The sequence below is a fragment of the Geotrypetes seraphini genome, chromosome 14 (assembly GCF_902459505.1).
Source record: "Geotrypetes seraphini chromosome 14, aGeoSer1.1, whole genome shotgun sequence".
Classification (NCBI taxonomy): domain Eukaryota; kingdom Metazoa; phylum Chordata; class Amphibia; order Gymnophiona; family Dermophiidae; genus Geotrypetes; species Geotrypetes seraphini.
Genome location: NC_047097.1, coordinates 964219 through 980061, shown reverse-complemented (window position 1 = coordinate 980061; position 15843 = coordinate 964219). Strand labels below are relative to the sequence as shown.

The 15843-nt window shown below is 43.4% G+C and overlaps 1 protein-coding gene across 4 annotated transcripts in view; it reads left to right on the top strand.

The window, feature by feature from the left end:
* PATL1 (PAT1 homolog 1, processing body mRNA decay factor) overlaps nucleotides 1-15843 on the top strand; it is a 108892-nt gene that overhangs the window by 68759 nt on the left and 24290 nt on the right. For 3 of the 4 annotated variants that reach the window (XR_004537013.1, XM_033920967.1, XM_033920966.1), the window contains exon 16: nucleotides 5190-5354. The exons of the other annotated variant lie outside the window; for it this stretch is intronic. Coding sequence is in view for 2 of the 3 variants with exons in the window: in XM_033920967.1 (XP_033776858.1) it covers nucleotides 5190-5354 (165 nt within the window). In the remaining variant the exon portion in view is untranslated. The remainder of the gene's footprint in view (nucleotides 1-5189; nucleotides 5355-15843) is intronic. 4 annotated transcript variants of the gene reach the window in all.

The following is a 15843-nucleotide window of genomic DNA, read 5'->3' as shown; positions in this document are numbered from 1 at the left end:
GTGCACTTTTTCCCCCCAAAAAAGTGGGTGGAAATAAGGGTGCATCTAATGAAACGAATATACACCCTCCCCCCTTTAAATTAGACGGCTGCCTGCTGAGTATGTCAGGACCAGCAGAGCTGGTGCCTGGGTCCGTAGCACTGCCTAAGTTGGATGGCTGCTGGTGTGTTGGCAACAGCGGCGCGCCCCATTTCCTGAATGGCTGTTGTCAGTCCCGCAAGAACTGACGGCAGCTGTTCGGGGGGGCGGGGTGTGGCACGTGCCCACGCAATGGTGCACTTGTGGACAGCTGGCCCTGACATGCCGGTGGTTGTCGCATGTAATGACAACAGAAAGTGAGGACAGTGTCACTCAGACTTCCTTTCTTATTTTGATAGTGAACTCTTTAAACCAGAGTGGGGGTTTATGTCTCTGTGATCTTCCCTCTTTTGATGCAGAGAAACTGAAAGACTAATCTGCAAAACAGTTGAATGATTTGTTGACCTTTATTCCTGGTTTCTGCAAATTGAGATGAGCATCAAAGGGGACTGGAGAACTGAACTTCACAGGCCGAACAGGGGCCTTTCTCCCTCACCACTAGCACATTTTGTGTGATGGTACTGTGGCACCATGTGGACTCGGGAGGAGTTATGGCTGAAACACTACATTTTGGAGGAAGTGGTAGCTGGATGGCTGTCAAATAACAGGTTTTTTAAAGTGCTTTGAAGTTTTTAACTTTGAAATTAAAGGGTAATGTTGATGCTTTTACTGGCTCCAGAGGTTACTGCTGCTGGCTGCAGCCTCTGAAAATTGTATACCTTACCTGGCCTGACTTCCCTTCTGCTATTAGGGCTGGCACACAGTGGAAGTGTTTGGCTGCAGGGCCCTGTGCCAGATTTAATTTAGCAAAAAGATGTAGAGGGGAGAGAGAACAGGGTGCAGAGCCTGGCAGGGAGTGAGGGGGGTTGGGTACAGAGCCTGCTATATATTAGTATACAATTTGGTTCCGAATGGTTTTTTCTACTCTAAATATAGCAAGCGTCTTATGGAGCGAAAAATATGGTATACCATTATTTTCTGATTCTAGATCCTCTGTGTTCATCCCACGCTTTTTTAAACTCTGTCACCGTTTTCCTCTCCACCACCTCCCTCGGGAGCGCATTCCAGGAATCCACCACCCTCTCCCTAAAGAAGAATTTCCTTACATTGCTCTTGAATCTACCACCCCTCAACCTCAAATTATGATAGAGACCTTCAAGATCATGAGGGGCATAGAGAGGGTGGATAGGGACAGATTCTTCAGACTGAAGGGGACAACAAGTACGAGGGGGCATTCGGAGAAACTGAAGGGAGATAGGTTCAAAACAAATGCAAGGAAGTTTTTTTTCACCCAAAGGGTCGTGGACACTTGGAATGCGCTACCGGAGGAAGTGATCAGGCAGAGTACAGTACAGGGATTCAAACAGGGATTGGATGGATTCCTGAGGGATAAAGGGATCGTGGGATACTGAGGGAGGAGCTGGGATGTAACACAAGTATAGAAAGCTAACCAGGTAATAAGTATAGAAACCCAATAGGTCGTGCATGTGCAAGACCGGAGGGTTAGGACTATGATGGGAAGATAGGACTTCAATGAGAAACCAAGGTGGCAAGGGAGCCCCTTCTGGTGATTCAGACAGGTCGTGACCTGTTTGGGCCGCCGCGGGAGCGGACTGCCGGGCAGGATGGACCTATGGTCTGACCCGGCTGAGGCACTGCTTATGTTCTTATGTCCTCTGGTTTTATCATTTTCCTTTCTCTGGAAAAGATTTTGTTCTACGTTAATACCTTTGAAGTATTTGAACGTCTGTCCTTTCTTTCCTCTAGGGCAGGAGTAGGCAATTCCAGTCCTCGAGAGCCAGAGCCAGGTCAGGTTTTCAAGATATCCATAATAAATATGCATGAGATAGATTTGCATCTCAAAGATGCAGTGCATGCAAATCCATCTCAAACATATTTATTGTGGATATCCTGAAAACCTGACTTGGCTCTGGCTCTCAAGGACCGGAATTGCCTACCCTTGCTCTAGGGCAGGGATCTCAAAGTTCCTCCTTGAGGACTGCAATCCAGTCGGGTTTTCAGGATTTCCCCAATGAATATGCATTGAAAGCAGTGCATGCACATAGATCTCATGCATATTCATTGGGGAAATCCTGAAAACCCGATTGGCCTTGTGGTCCTACAAGACAAGGTTGGGGACCACTGCTCTAGGGTATACATATTCAGAGCTTCCAGTCTCTCCTTATACGTCTTCTGGCACAAACCTCCTACCATTTTTGTCGCCTTCCTCTGGACCGCTTCAAGTCTTTTTATGTCCTTTGCCAGATACGGTCTCCAAAATTGAACACAATATTCCAAGTAGGGCCTCACCATCGACTTGTACAGGGGCATCAACACCTTCTTCCTTCTACTGGCTATGCCTCTCTTTAGACAGCCTACCATCGTTCTGACAACACCCACTGCCTTGTCACACTGTTTCTTCACCTTTAGATCTTCAGACACTATCACCCCCAAGGTCCCGCTCCCCATCCATGCATATCAGCTTCTCACCTCCCAGCACATACAGCTCCTTCCAATTTCTAATCCCCAAATGCATTATTTTGCATTGAATTTTAGTTGCAAAATATTAGACCATTCCTCTAATTTTTATAGATCCTTTTTTATGTTTTTATGTTTTCTACTTGGTGCCTACTCTTTCAGGGTTTCCGCAGTTGGCATCATTCTTGTTGCAGGTTTCCGGGTCTCACTGCCTCTTTTTTTTTTTTTTTTTTAATAATTCTTTATTCATTTTAAAACTTTCATCAAGTGTACAAAAATTGCAACACAATAACATAGATTTAACCACTTGTACATCTTATCATTCTAACTTATAGTTGTAAATATAACCCTCCCTCTCCCATCCTAAAATCCTTTTAGTAATTTTTATTTTTCATATAATAGAAACCCTCCCCCCACCCCACCCTTATCTTACATATTAAATATAGAAATATTAGGAAAATGGCATCAATCATGGTTCCCAAATTTTCATGAAGTTTTTATCATTTCCATTTTGCACCGCTATTGATCTTTCCATTCTGTATATGTGGCAAACTGAATTCCACCAAAATTTAAAATTGAGCCTACTATGGTCTTTCCAGTTATTAGTAATATGTTGAATGGCAACTCCGGTCAAAATCAATAAAAGTTTGTTATTACACATTGATATCTGACTCTTTTTTCTCATAGACATACCAAAAAGTACAGTATCATAAGTTAATGCTACGTGATTTTCCAATAAACAATTTACTTGATCCCAGATTGAGTTCCAAAAGGCTAAGATATTACATTACATTACATTACATTAGTGATTTCTATTCCGCTTGTTCCTTGCGGTTCTAAGCGGATTACATTAGAAGATGGCTGGTCATTTCCAGGCGATGACAATACAATTATTTGTATAACTTTACAAACTTTGCATACCTAACTTTACATAACTTTTCGTACATAACTTTACGTGGTGTTACTTTGTGTTACTTTACATTATCCTTACCGTGCTTGCATAACTTGCATTAAGTTTACATAATTTATCTTACATTAAGTTTACATAATTTATCTTACATAATTTATCTTACATAACTTTACAAGACTTTACGTAGAGTTATTTTATGTTATTTTACCTTATTATTCCAATACATTGCATAACTTACATTACATGATATTACAAGGCATAACCTTATGTTATATTACAACGCATAACCTTATGTTACATTACATAACATTACAAAGCATAATCTTATGTTACCAAAAAGATCGTCTGTTCCTAGGTTTTGGGGACAATAGATATGGGGACAATAGAACAAAAGATGATCTAAAGTCCCTATATCCAGATTACAATGCCAGCATCTATTAGACAAAGAACTATTTAACTTTTGCAATCTAACTGGGGTCCAAAAAGCTCTATGTAACAAAAAAAACCAAGTTTGTTTCATAGACGCTGACATTGTATATCTCATTCTCCAAGACCAAATTTGTGGCCATTGAGATGCTGAAATATCATGCTTAATCTCAATGCTCCAAATATCCCTGTCTGACCTTCACATGTCTCACTGGGTCAAGGTACAGAACAGAATTTAATATATACAGGCATAGGTAAATATATAGGCAGTGCATTTGATATACCACTTTTCTGTACATTTTCTTCCAGAAGTATGGATCAAATCTCCAGGATATGTTTTACAAAATAATTAGACGTGAGAAGTGAATAGAGCAAAATTCTCCTTCCCATCAATCATCCTCCTTAGCTCACTTATTTTCCGAGTGCAACAACTGGCCTCTGCAACTTTGATGCTAATAAATTCACGCTTAGAGAGAGAACGCTGCTGGCAGTTAGACCTGTTGTGCTCCATATATTTTTCTCCACCATCAGCATTTTGGCTCTTTTTCCAGATTCCTTCAGAAAATACAAATGCCATCCACGCAAATACAAGAAAGTACACAATCAAATAGATCCCACCATACCCACCCAACCATCCCTTCACCCAACCTCAGCAAACAATCGTAAACCAAAATGTGATCCAATTCCAGTGTGTCACAAACCAAGAAGTTAAAGTGGACCAAAAGGGATTCCCACCCGTCCAGGCAGGGTTTCCAAAAGCCACAACCCTGAGTGATACCTAGCAGAGGACTTCTTGTATAACCTTTGCCCATTTCCTTGGTCCAGAGCAGTGTCCCCTTCCATCTTGGCATATCCACTTCCCTTCTCAGTATTTTTGGTTATGGAGTTTTGACATTTGCTTGGATTAAGGTAAAAGTATAACAGAAGAAATAATAGTTTCCTGTAACTTATCTCTCAGTAATTTTGATTCCTCCTTTCCTTCTGTCTGTGGTCCAAGAAAGAGCTATTTCCATAAGATTGTTGTTACTTCTTAGTCTGTACATAGATTTAGTTTCATGTTGGATTATGGCTCTGTATTTCCTTATAATTAAAAAAAAATAAAATAAAAAAAAAGTAGAACAAAAGACCTAGGTCCAGTGATGAGGAGTAAAAATATTGCTCTGTGATTTTGTTTTTCTGAACATGAATCGGTAGAAGGCAAACCTGAAGAGGTAAGAGAACCTCCCAATATTGGCTAGATGAGTCATTCTTGAAAGTGATGTCTTCTTTTTCTCCCTTCTGTTTGATTTGGCTCCAGGTTCTACCGTGCTTAGTAAGACCTTGTACTGTTCTTCTGGGTCACGTTTCATCCCAGGTAGTGATCAGCCTCTTGCAGCAACTAACTAACTTACCTCATCATTCTGCCTGCGTTACTCAGACTGAACCAGCAACTCCTCATCTTACAGCTGTGCTCCAGAACAAGGTAACCATACGATGATGATAAATGCCATATTGGTTCTAGCAAGCCCAGCATCTTGTATCTGACCGTTTAGGTTTTCGTAAGTCTCCTTGGGAAATGCTGCTTTCGCCATAGCCTGCCTTTTCCTCTGATTCCTCCTCTTTCAGCTGTTTGGCAGGTGCTAGGAAGGTTACAGTTCATCTGCATGCTCTTCCTAGCTTCCTCTGTTGTGACCCACTTGGCTTTCCGTAGCTGAGGCTCCATGCTCCTTCCAGCTGCCTGCCTGAAGGTATGAGCCATACTGTTAGCTTAGCTTAGCATTTTTCTCCTTGGGCTTACTTGAAGTTTTCAATCAATTTGAAAAGTTACATTGAAATGACCTTGAATTATGGAACTCTCTTCCTTTGGAAATAAGATCCGAGTCTGACCATCTTCATTTTCATAAGAAATTCAGTGTGATAAACACACAGGATCCCGATATGGTAAGACAATGAAATAAAAGTATAGAGTAACTCAAAGCAAAACGTAGATAACTTTCATGCTTAAAAAATAAAAGGTATAGAGGGGGATAGCCTGCCTGGAGTGGCAGTTAGAAGCCGAAGGACCAAGAGAGGAGGTAGCCTGCCTGCCTGCAGCAGCACATCCCACTTTCTGGTTGGACCGGATGAACCATGCTAGACTGTTATGTTTCCACACAGACCAGTATTCAAATGCCACAGTCTGCATTGTTTTAAATGCCAGATGAAGTGTTTGAACTGTCCACATATCTGGAGAAGCAGTGACAGATAAGAGTGATATTCAGCTGCTGTCTGGGTAGCTCTATGTGGTGGACCTTTTGCTGTCCTAAATTAAACCAAATAGTTATCCAGATAGTGGCAGTCCACCCTTGTTCTACCCAAGCACTATTCCATTAGCATCGTGACTTTCTGCAAAAGTTTCAAAGCTCCTCAAAAAACCTTCACTGGACTCAGCCTACCCTGCTAACTACCCTTCTCCCCTTCATTGATGCTGTCATGAATTATAACTCTTGAAGCTATTCTTAATCTACTGTGGTTTATCACTCTATAGAAACAGGCCTTGCAGAAGACTCCAGTAGCTAAATACAATACATAAGAACATAAGAGTTGTCCTGGTCCATTGAGCCCAGAATCCTGTTTCCAAGTGTCACAAGTACCTGGCAAGATTGTAAAACAGATTTTATGTTGCTTTTCCTACAAATAAGCAGTGGATTTCCCCGAGTCCATTTTAATAATGGCTTATGGACTTTTCCTTTAGGAAATCATTCAACCTTTTTGAAACCCTGCTAAGCTAACTGCTTTCACCACAGTCTCCGGCAACGAATTCCAAAGTTTTAATTGCACTATAAGTGAAGAAATATTTTCTCTGGTTTGTTTTTAAAATCTTCATTGAATGCTCCCTAGTTCTAGTATTTTCAGCAAAAGTAAACCATTCCACTCGGTATTTTATAGACCTCTATCATATTTCCCCTGAGCCTTCTTCTCCAGGCTTAGCCGCTTTAGCTTTCCTAATAGGGAAGTTGTCCCATCCTCCTTATCATTTTTGTTGCCCTTCTCTAATTCCACTATATCTTTTTGGAGATGTAGCGACCAAAAATGCCATAGTATTCAAGGTGCAGCCACACCATGGAGTGATTCAAGGGCATTATAACATTGTCATCTTTGTTTTCCATTCCTTTCCTGATAATTTCTAACATTTTGTTTGCTTTCTTAGCTGCTGCACACTATGCTAAGGGTTGCAACATATCCTCAACAATGATGCCTAGATCCTTTTCCTGATCGGTGGCCAAACAGGATGAAAAGGCAACGGCGAAAGCTAGAAGGATGCTAGGGTGCATAGGGAGAGGTATGGCCAGTAGGAAAAAGGAGGTATTGATGCCCCTGTTTAAGACTCTGGTGAGATCTCATTTAGAATATTGTGTACAATTCTGGAGGCCGTCAAAAAGACATAAAAAGTTGGCCCAGAGGAAGGCTACTAAAATGTCGGTAGTCTTCCTCTTAAGGCGTAAGGGGACAGACTTAAAGATCTCAATCTTTATACTTTGGAGGAAAGGCGGGAGAGGGGAGATATGATAGAGGAGTTTAAATACCTACATGGCGTAAATGTGCATGAGTCGAGTCTCTTTCAATTGAAAGGAAGCTCTACAATGAGAGGGCATAGGATGAAGTTAAGAGGTGATAGGCTCAGGAGTAATCTGAGGAAATACTTTTTTTACAGAAAGGGTGGTAGATGTGTGGAACCGTCTCCCGGAAGAAGTGGTGTAGATAGAGACTGTGTCTGAATTCAAGAAAAAGTGGGACAGGCATGTGGATTCTCTTAGGAAGAGGAGGAGATAGTGGATGCTGTGGATGGGCCATCTGGCCTTTATCCGTCATCACATTTCTCTGTTTCTAGATTTAAATTCCTCTACTTTTGGTGCACATTTTGACTGTGGGCCTAGAGGTGACAGATTATCAGCTCTGATTCTGATTTGCAGAGGGAGCTGACCTTTTCTATTTCTATCTCGTCCTCCACTGAAAGCTCAGAACGGGTTACATTCATAGTGCTAAATCTACTTTATTGTACCTGTCCCAAACGGGCTCACAATCGAACTAAAATACCTTAGAGAAAAACATCAATTAGATAAAGATAAATAGAAAAGAGGGAAAAAGGAAGCACCTGGGTAAAAGAAATCTGTGCAGGACTTACACGTTAAATGGTGAGACCTTAGTTAGGACCACGGAAGAACGGGATTTAGGAGTAATCATTAGTGATGACATGAAAACTGCCAATCAAGTGGAAAAGGCTTCCTCCAAGGCAAGGCAAATGATGGATTGTATCCGTAGAGGTTTTATCAGCAGGATGCCAGAGGTCATAATGCCACTGTACAGGTCCATGGTGAGACCTCATTTGGAATATTGTGTTCAATTCTGGAGACCACATTACCGGAAAGATGTGCTGAGAGTTGAGTCAGTTCAGCGGATGGCCACCAGGATGGTCTTGGGGCTCAAGGATCTTCCGTATGAAGTAAGGCTGAATAAATTGCAGCTGTACTCACTTGAAGAACGAAGAGAGAGAGGGGACATGATTGAGACATTTAAATATATCACGGGTCGTATCGAAGTGGAAGAGGATATCTTTCGTCTTATGGGACCTTCGTCCACCAGAGGGCATCCGCTGAAAATCAGGGGAGGGAAATTTCATGGTGACTCCAGAAAGTATTTCTTCACTGAGAGGGTGGTCGATCATTGGAATGAACTCCCACGGCAGGTGATTAAGGCCAACAGCGTGGCAGATTTCAAAAATAAATGGGATATTCATGTGGGATCTCTAATGAGGTAAGGGCAGGAAGTTGGTGAGCAAACTCAGGGAGAAGGGTCACTGGAGTGGGCAGACTTGATGGGCTTTGTCCCTTTTCTGCTGTCATTTTTCTATGTTTCTATGACCCCCAGAGAAACGTAAAACATTGTTAACAAGGAACCCGGAAAAAGAATTAAGTAATATGGGGAGAGCAGTAAATCTAACAAAATAAATATAAATGCACTGTGAAGCAGAAAGTAAAAGAAATAAAAATAAAAGGCAGTAATTAAACAAACCGAAGATTGCAGTCTCTTTATCGATCCCAGTTTCATTCCAGTCACTTCTGCTTCATCTTCACACATGGAAGGCCGGCAGAGCAAAGAAGGATCCAAGGTAGGAGAGCAGGAAGGATAAACCCTCTGGGACTCCAACACAAGCCATCAAGACGTGTAATCATCAAGCCAAACTTCCTGCAGCCGTCACACCAGGCGAGGCCACTGATGAGATCCGCAGACCCAATAGGACATAGCACTTAAGTTCAAAATGCTGCACAACAGGATTGAGGTTTTATTTGAGAATCAGCAATCTGTCTGCCAATAACCATAATCAATACAGCGCCAATCTCTCTGACTCCAGACCAATGAGTCCACCTCTGAAACAGGAAGATCACAAGCTCCGCCTCAGCAGGAAGGGCAATGCTGCACCACCAAACAAAACCGCCATCAGCAACAGAAGAGGGGTACCAGCAGGCAAATATTCCCACAGAGGAAGAGGGCTGTGTTGTGGTTGTTCCTCAAGGAGAGGCAAAACACGGTGAAGAAAGTGCCGGGAATCAGCAATTTTCTTTATGCAAGCTGACATAAGTTGGGGGGAGGAGCCAGCAAGCTAAAAACCACGAATACAGAGGGAGAAGTGTAGTGGTTTTCTTTCAAAGTTTAAAGGGCAGCTTCTGCGAGGCTTCTGTTCTAGAAAAAGTTTATATATCATTGCTACTCCCTCTCCCTTTTCCTTTGTCTGCTGATCTGTATCATCTTAGTATATCCTGCTGGGCAGAGCTCTAGTGTTGCAGGATCAGATTTCTTCTTCAACTATGTCTCTGTAATGAACATTGTTCCTAGTTTGAACTCTACTATCATCTATCTGATCAGGGCGGTTTTGTTGCATTTCCATAGCAAGATGGTAGGGGTAGAATTTTTGGGTGGGTTACAGGTCTATCGCATGTGTTTGTTCTTCAGTTTCTCCTGGAGTTGTTTGTGTGGTTTCTTTTCCTTTGGGTTCTACTGTTTGGGGTGATCATTTCTATTGAGTGTGGCATCCTATATTCTTCCTTGAGTTTGGCCATAGCTTTCTGATTTCAGATATAATTAACTGGAATCCAGTTTTTGATACAGTATTGATGTTTAGATGCAGACCTAAATGGCCAATAGCCATATGCAAGATACTAGTACCCACTTCATTGTAGTCAGTTTGGTAGGTGATGAAATTGCCCTTTGGGAACTCTGGTTGGGCTGGAATTACTGGTATTTTTGGTCCATTTTGAAGTTCAGTGTGTCTTTTTGCCAGTTTTCCTCCTTTCTAAGTTACTTTGATCTTGAGAGTGATCTTCTCACCTCCTTGTGTGTGGATTTTTTCCAATATTCCTTCTTTGGTGGTGTTTCAGTATCAGAGAGGTCATTCAGTAGATCGGTGTTCAATCAGGGTTTCCTCAACTGTGTAAGTTGCTGCGCAAAGGGGTGTGCCTTTGGCAACACGCTTAATAAGTGACGTCCGATAATGTCAGGAGCTTGCACCAGCTTCCTTCGCTCTGGGGACCTTCTTACTGGCTGCAGATGATATTGCCTTCATGGGCAGCATCTGATGGTAAAGGTACTGCCCTTCTGATGAGGTCAGTGGGAGGGACGGAGCACTACTCCAGGGGTCTTCTTACTGGTTGAGGATGATTTTGCCTTCACCTGATGGTAGAGGTTAATTTCAAGGGGTTTTGAAGGTTCCCTTGTGTTCCTCTGTGTTCCCCCACCTGAAATATACTATTTTTGTAATTTTTAAAGTTCAAGAAGTGCCATTTTTAGAGCGAATTCGGGTCTGGTGGGCATCTTGGATTTTTATCGATCTTTTTTCAACTTTTCCCTGCTTTTCTAAAATTAAAAATTTTGCTTCGAAAACTGCTGGAATGGAGTCCTTAGGATCTCTTAGTATGGATTCATACCAAATTTGTGCAAAATTGAACCATGTTCTGCGTGGCGCAGCTAGCCTGCTTGGTTCTGCAGCTTCGTCTGTCCACTGCGCGTCGGACCCTCCTCAACCTAAGAAGTGCATGTCTCAGTCATCTAAGGGTGACTCTATGCCCCAGGGTCCAGATACTTTCTCAGACTTCTTGAGATTTTGATAGTCCAAATTCCCCCTGCTACGTATCTCAGCGGCTGAGTGTCCTTAGGGGGGGGTCTCTTTACCTCCGCCTGTGCTGTCTGATCCTCCTTCCCAGAATGTTTCAGGGGTTCCAGTGGCTGACTCGGACCTCCCTCATTCTTTATTGGACACTGCTGCAATTCCCGGATTTGGAAATCTGAACTTGTGTGCTGGATCCGCAGATCCCTTTGGGGCTTCGAATCCAGGCGCTTGTTTGAGTTTGAGGTACTACTGGATCTTTACAGGAATTGAGCGTGGATACCATCCTGCTCCTTTCATTTCTTCAACTTCTGCTCCCTGGCTCTGCAGCTTTGGTGCATAATTTGCAACCTTTCCTGGCATCCGGATATGAGTCATGGTTACGGAGCAGTTGGATTCTCAGGAGGGTCCTTTACAGAACACTTGTATCCTCTGGCACAAGAGTGTCAGCCGCTTTTGTGGCAGTCTTAAGGGGGATTCCCTGGTGGCTCAGATGACTCGTCGCACCTCTTTCCCTAGTGACGGTAGAGTTGTGATGAAAGCTATGCAAGACAGCCTGGTGGAAGTGGTTCTTCGGACAGTTTGAACCAGCTAATTTAGGCATTGGAGCTGCGGTGCCTAGGTCTTTTGTGGCATGCACCTATCTAGCTCAGCTGCGAACGCCTTTTCCTAAGCTTCTGTTGGCTGGGATGGACTACATGGCGGATGGCTTATATGGCCTTTTGAAGGTACTGTCAAAGGCGTATTTTATTTCAGCCTGCCGAATGCTCTGGGTTCAGCAGTGGGCTGGTGATTCCACCTCCAAGGCAACTCTAGCACGACTGTCTTTTCAGGGGCAGTTGTTGTTTGGCAAGGGTCTGGTCCACCTCATGAATTTGGTAATGGACTGTCACCCGAAGACCTTACTGGTAGAGAATGACCCAAAGTTTCTGGGCATCCTCCTTTGCGTAGCTTCTGCTGAAATTTTTGTGACTACAGGCACAATGCTCCATCCTCATCGCAGAGACTTTCTCAGGGTTCCAGGCTACAGGCACGCTCTGTCTACCGCCACCCGTCCTGCCTGACCTACCTGTATGACCCAATGATGCCAGGGAACCGAGGGCCCCTCTGCGGATAGGGGGTTGGCTCTTGGAGTTTTGGCCCTCCTGGATGCACATTATGAAAGTCCAGTGGATTGTGGCATTTATTTAGTTGGGATACAAACTAGATTTTGCCCAGCCTCTGTCAGACTGGTTCATGTTTTTTCCTGGATATTCGAGCAGTAGAGCAGGTGCCATGCGAACATTTGAGTTCAGACAGATACTCTGTTTATTTATCGTTCCTAAGAAAGGATCGAAAGATTGGAGACTGCTTCTGAATTTGCAGCACTTCCATTTGGCTCTCAAGCTTCCTCGGTTCTGGATGGAGACCGTGTGGTTGGTCATTACAACAGTGGCTCAGGGGGAATTTCTGGCCTCCCTGGATTTTACGGAGGCGAATTTGTGCATTCTCATTTTTCCGAGATCCTGAGACTGGAGTTTCCCTGTGGACAGTTCCTTCCTTTTTGTTGAAGGTGGTTTTGGCTTTCCATGTCCATCCGGTAATATGTTTGCCAGTTGTTCAGCTGACGGGTTCCAATCTTCAGGATCATCTGCTTAATAATAATAATAATAATAATAACTTTATTCTTCTATACCGCCACAATCTTGCGACTTCTAGGCGGTTTACAATCAAGAGTGCTGGACATTCAGCGAAATACAATAAGTAGATATTCAGAGGAAATACAGAGATCAGAGACCTCAGGCAGCAATAGTATAGAAATACAATTTGCTAAGCGAAAATGTAATTTGTACATTTTAGTAGATAATGTCTGACAGGACCCGTTGGGGATAAATAGCAACGTAAAGTTACGATAAGATGAAGATAACAGATTATATTTATAACAGTGCTGTAAGTTCAGGTGGAATAGGGAGGGGGAGGGAGAGGGAGAGCGGGTCAATTGTTTAGGTATTTCTGGAACAGGTATGTTTTTAGGCGTTTCCTGAATTCCCCGTATGTAGTGGGCGAAAGCAGTTGGTCTATGTCTTTGCCCCATAGGACTGCTTGGTGAGAGAGAAGGTGTTCGTGGTGTTTTTTCATTTGGCTCTTGAGAAAATGCAAAAAGGTCCGTTATGTACTTGGGGGTCAGGCCGTATAGTACTTTGAAGCAGAGGCAGGCAAATTTAAACCTTACTCGGGCTTCCATTGGTAGCCAGTGCAGCTGCCGATAGTAGGGTGTCACGTGGTCGAATTTCTTCAGCCCGAAGATAAGTCTGACCGCAGCATTTTGCATTATTTGGAGACGTCTCATATTCTTTTGTGAGATTGCTAGATAGGCGATGTTGCAGTAGTCAAGCTGACTCAGTATGAGGGATTGCACTAGGATTCTGAATGTTGACGTATTGAAGTATGATTTAATGGTTCTGAGTTTCCAGAGAGTAAGGAAACCTTTTCTGAATAGGGAATCCACTTGTTTCTTCATTGTTAGGCATTGGTCTAGAATAACACCTAGTATTTTCATGGTGGGCTGAATAGAGTAGTTGAGTTTATTGATGCATAGTGGGGTTTTATTGTCAAGCGGGTGAGGGGAGGCAACGAAGAATTTTGTTTTTTCTGGGTTGAGCTTGAGCTTGAACTCTGTCATCCATTGTTCCATCTCATTTATGGCATTGGATGCCTTGGGAATGGTTTCCGAGATGGAATTGGCGAATGGGATGATGATAAGAACATAAGAAGGTGCCTCCGTTGGGACAGACCAGAGGTCCATCTTGCCCAGCAGTCCGCTCACGTGGCGGCCCATGAGGCCTATCGCCTGAACAGTGGTCCCAGACTAATTTTGTAACTTACCTCTAATCCTAACCTTATAACCTACCTCTACTCCTATCTGTACCCCTCAATCCCTTTGTCCTCTAGGTACCTATCCAAACCTTCTTTGAAGCCCTGTAGCATGCTCCTGCTTATCACTTCTTCTGGTAGCGCGTTCCATGTATCCACCACCCTCTGTGTGAAAAAGAACTTCCTGGCGTTTGTTCTAAACCTATCCCCTTTCAATTTCTCCGAGTGCCCCCTTGTACTTGTAGTTCCCCATAATTTGAAAAATCTGTCCCTATCTACTTTTTCTACACCCTTTATGATTTTGAAGGTTTCTATCATGTCCCCTCTAAGTCTCCGCTTTTCCAGGGAGAAAAGCCCCAGCCTTTTCAGTCTGTCAGTATATGAGATGTCCTCCATACCCTTTATTAGCTTAGTTGCTCTTCTCTGGACTCTCTCAAGTACCGCCATGTCCTTCTTGAGGTACGGCGACCAGTACTGGACACAGTACTCCAGGTGCGGGCGCACCATTGCACGATACAGTGGCAGGATGACTTCCTTCGTCCTGGTCGTGATACCTTTCTTAATGATACCCAACATGTTGTTTGCTTTCTTTGAGGCTGCCGCACACTGTGCCGATGCCTTCAAGGTTGTGTCTACCATCACTCCTAGGTCTCTTTCAAGGTTGCTCACCCCTAGTGGTGAGTTTCCCAATTTGTAAGTGAACATCGGGTTTTTTTCCCCTACATGCATGACCTTGCATTTCCCTATGTTGAAGCTCATTTGCCACTTTTTGGCCCACTCTTCCAGTGTTGTCAGATCTTTTTGGAGATCTTCGCAGTCCTCCATGTTATTTACCCTGCTGTATAGTTTGGTGTCATCCACAAACTTAATAACCTCACATTTTGTTCCTGCCTCCAGGTCGTTAATAAATATATTGAACAGGAGCGGTCCAAGCACCGACCCCTCCGGAACTCCGCTCGTGACCCATTGCCAGTTTGAGTAATGGCCCTTTACTCCAACCCTCTGTTTCCTGTCCGCCAGCCAGTTTTTAATCCATCGGTGGACCTCCCCTTGCACCCCGTGGTTCTATAGCTTCCTTAGCAGCCTTTCGTGTGGTACCTTGTCGAAGGCTTTTTGGAAGTCAAGGTAAATGATGTCTATGGATTCCCCTTTATCCACCTGGCTGTTGACCCCCTCATCATAAAGTCATCTGCGTAGCTGAATAGTTTTATTCCTAGATGGGTTAGTTTCACACCTAATGAGGACATGTAGATATTGAAAAGCAGTGGGGAAAGCGGTGACCCTTGTGGCACTCCGGATGAGTTGTTCCAGGTGTCGGAGTGTTCGTTGTTAAAGCGTACCTGGTAAGAACGGGATGTGATGAAGCCTCGAAACCAGTTTAGTACCTCAGCTCTGATACCAATGGCGTCTAAGCATTGCATCATTTTCTCATGGTCTACCAAGTCGAATGCAGAACTCATGTCGAACTGCTTAGATGTGCGCAGGGTGCTCCTGCATTATTGGTAGATCTCTAATGAGTTTTGTTTTCTGACTTCCTGTTTGGGATGGCTCATTTTTATGCGAGGTTTGATCTCCAGGTGGATCCGTAGAGCCATTTAGTCCAGACGTTCCAGACTCCGCCCCCCAATATCCGGTATATGATACTTAAAGTCTGTCACTTTGCAGCGCATGCCGCAAAGGTGCGCGCCAAAGGAGCGCGCTTAAGGAGCATGTTATGCTCCTTAATGTTCTCCTTTGTGCGATACTGCAGTGCGTTCTGGAAATCTCTGTAACAAATAGGTTCAAAGTTTTAAAACACTACAGCCCTAACAAAAACGTCTTTTTTTGCTTATTATTATTTCTTTTTTTGTCTGTTAATGCTTCGTTGAAACTTAACTTGACTATTATCTGTACTCCTGCTTACAATCTTGCTACTATGGACAACACTCCCTTACCTATTCCAGTTGTTTGGGGACATAGACCAATTAAATCCGAGACC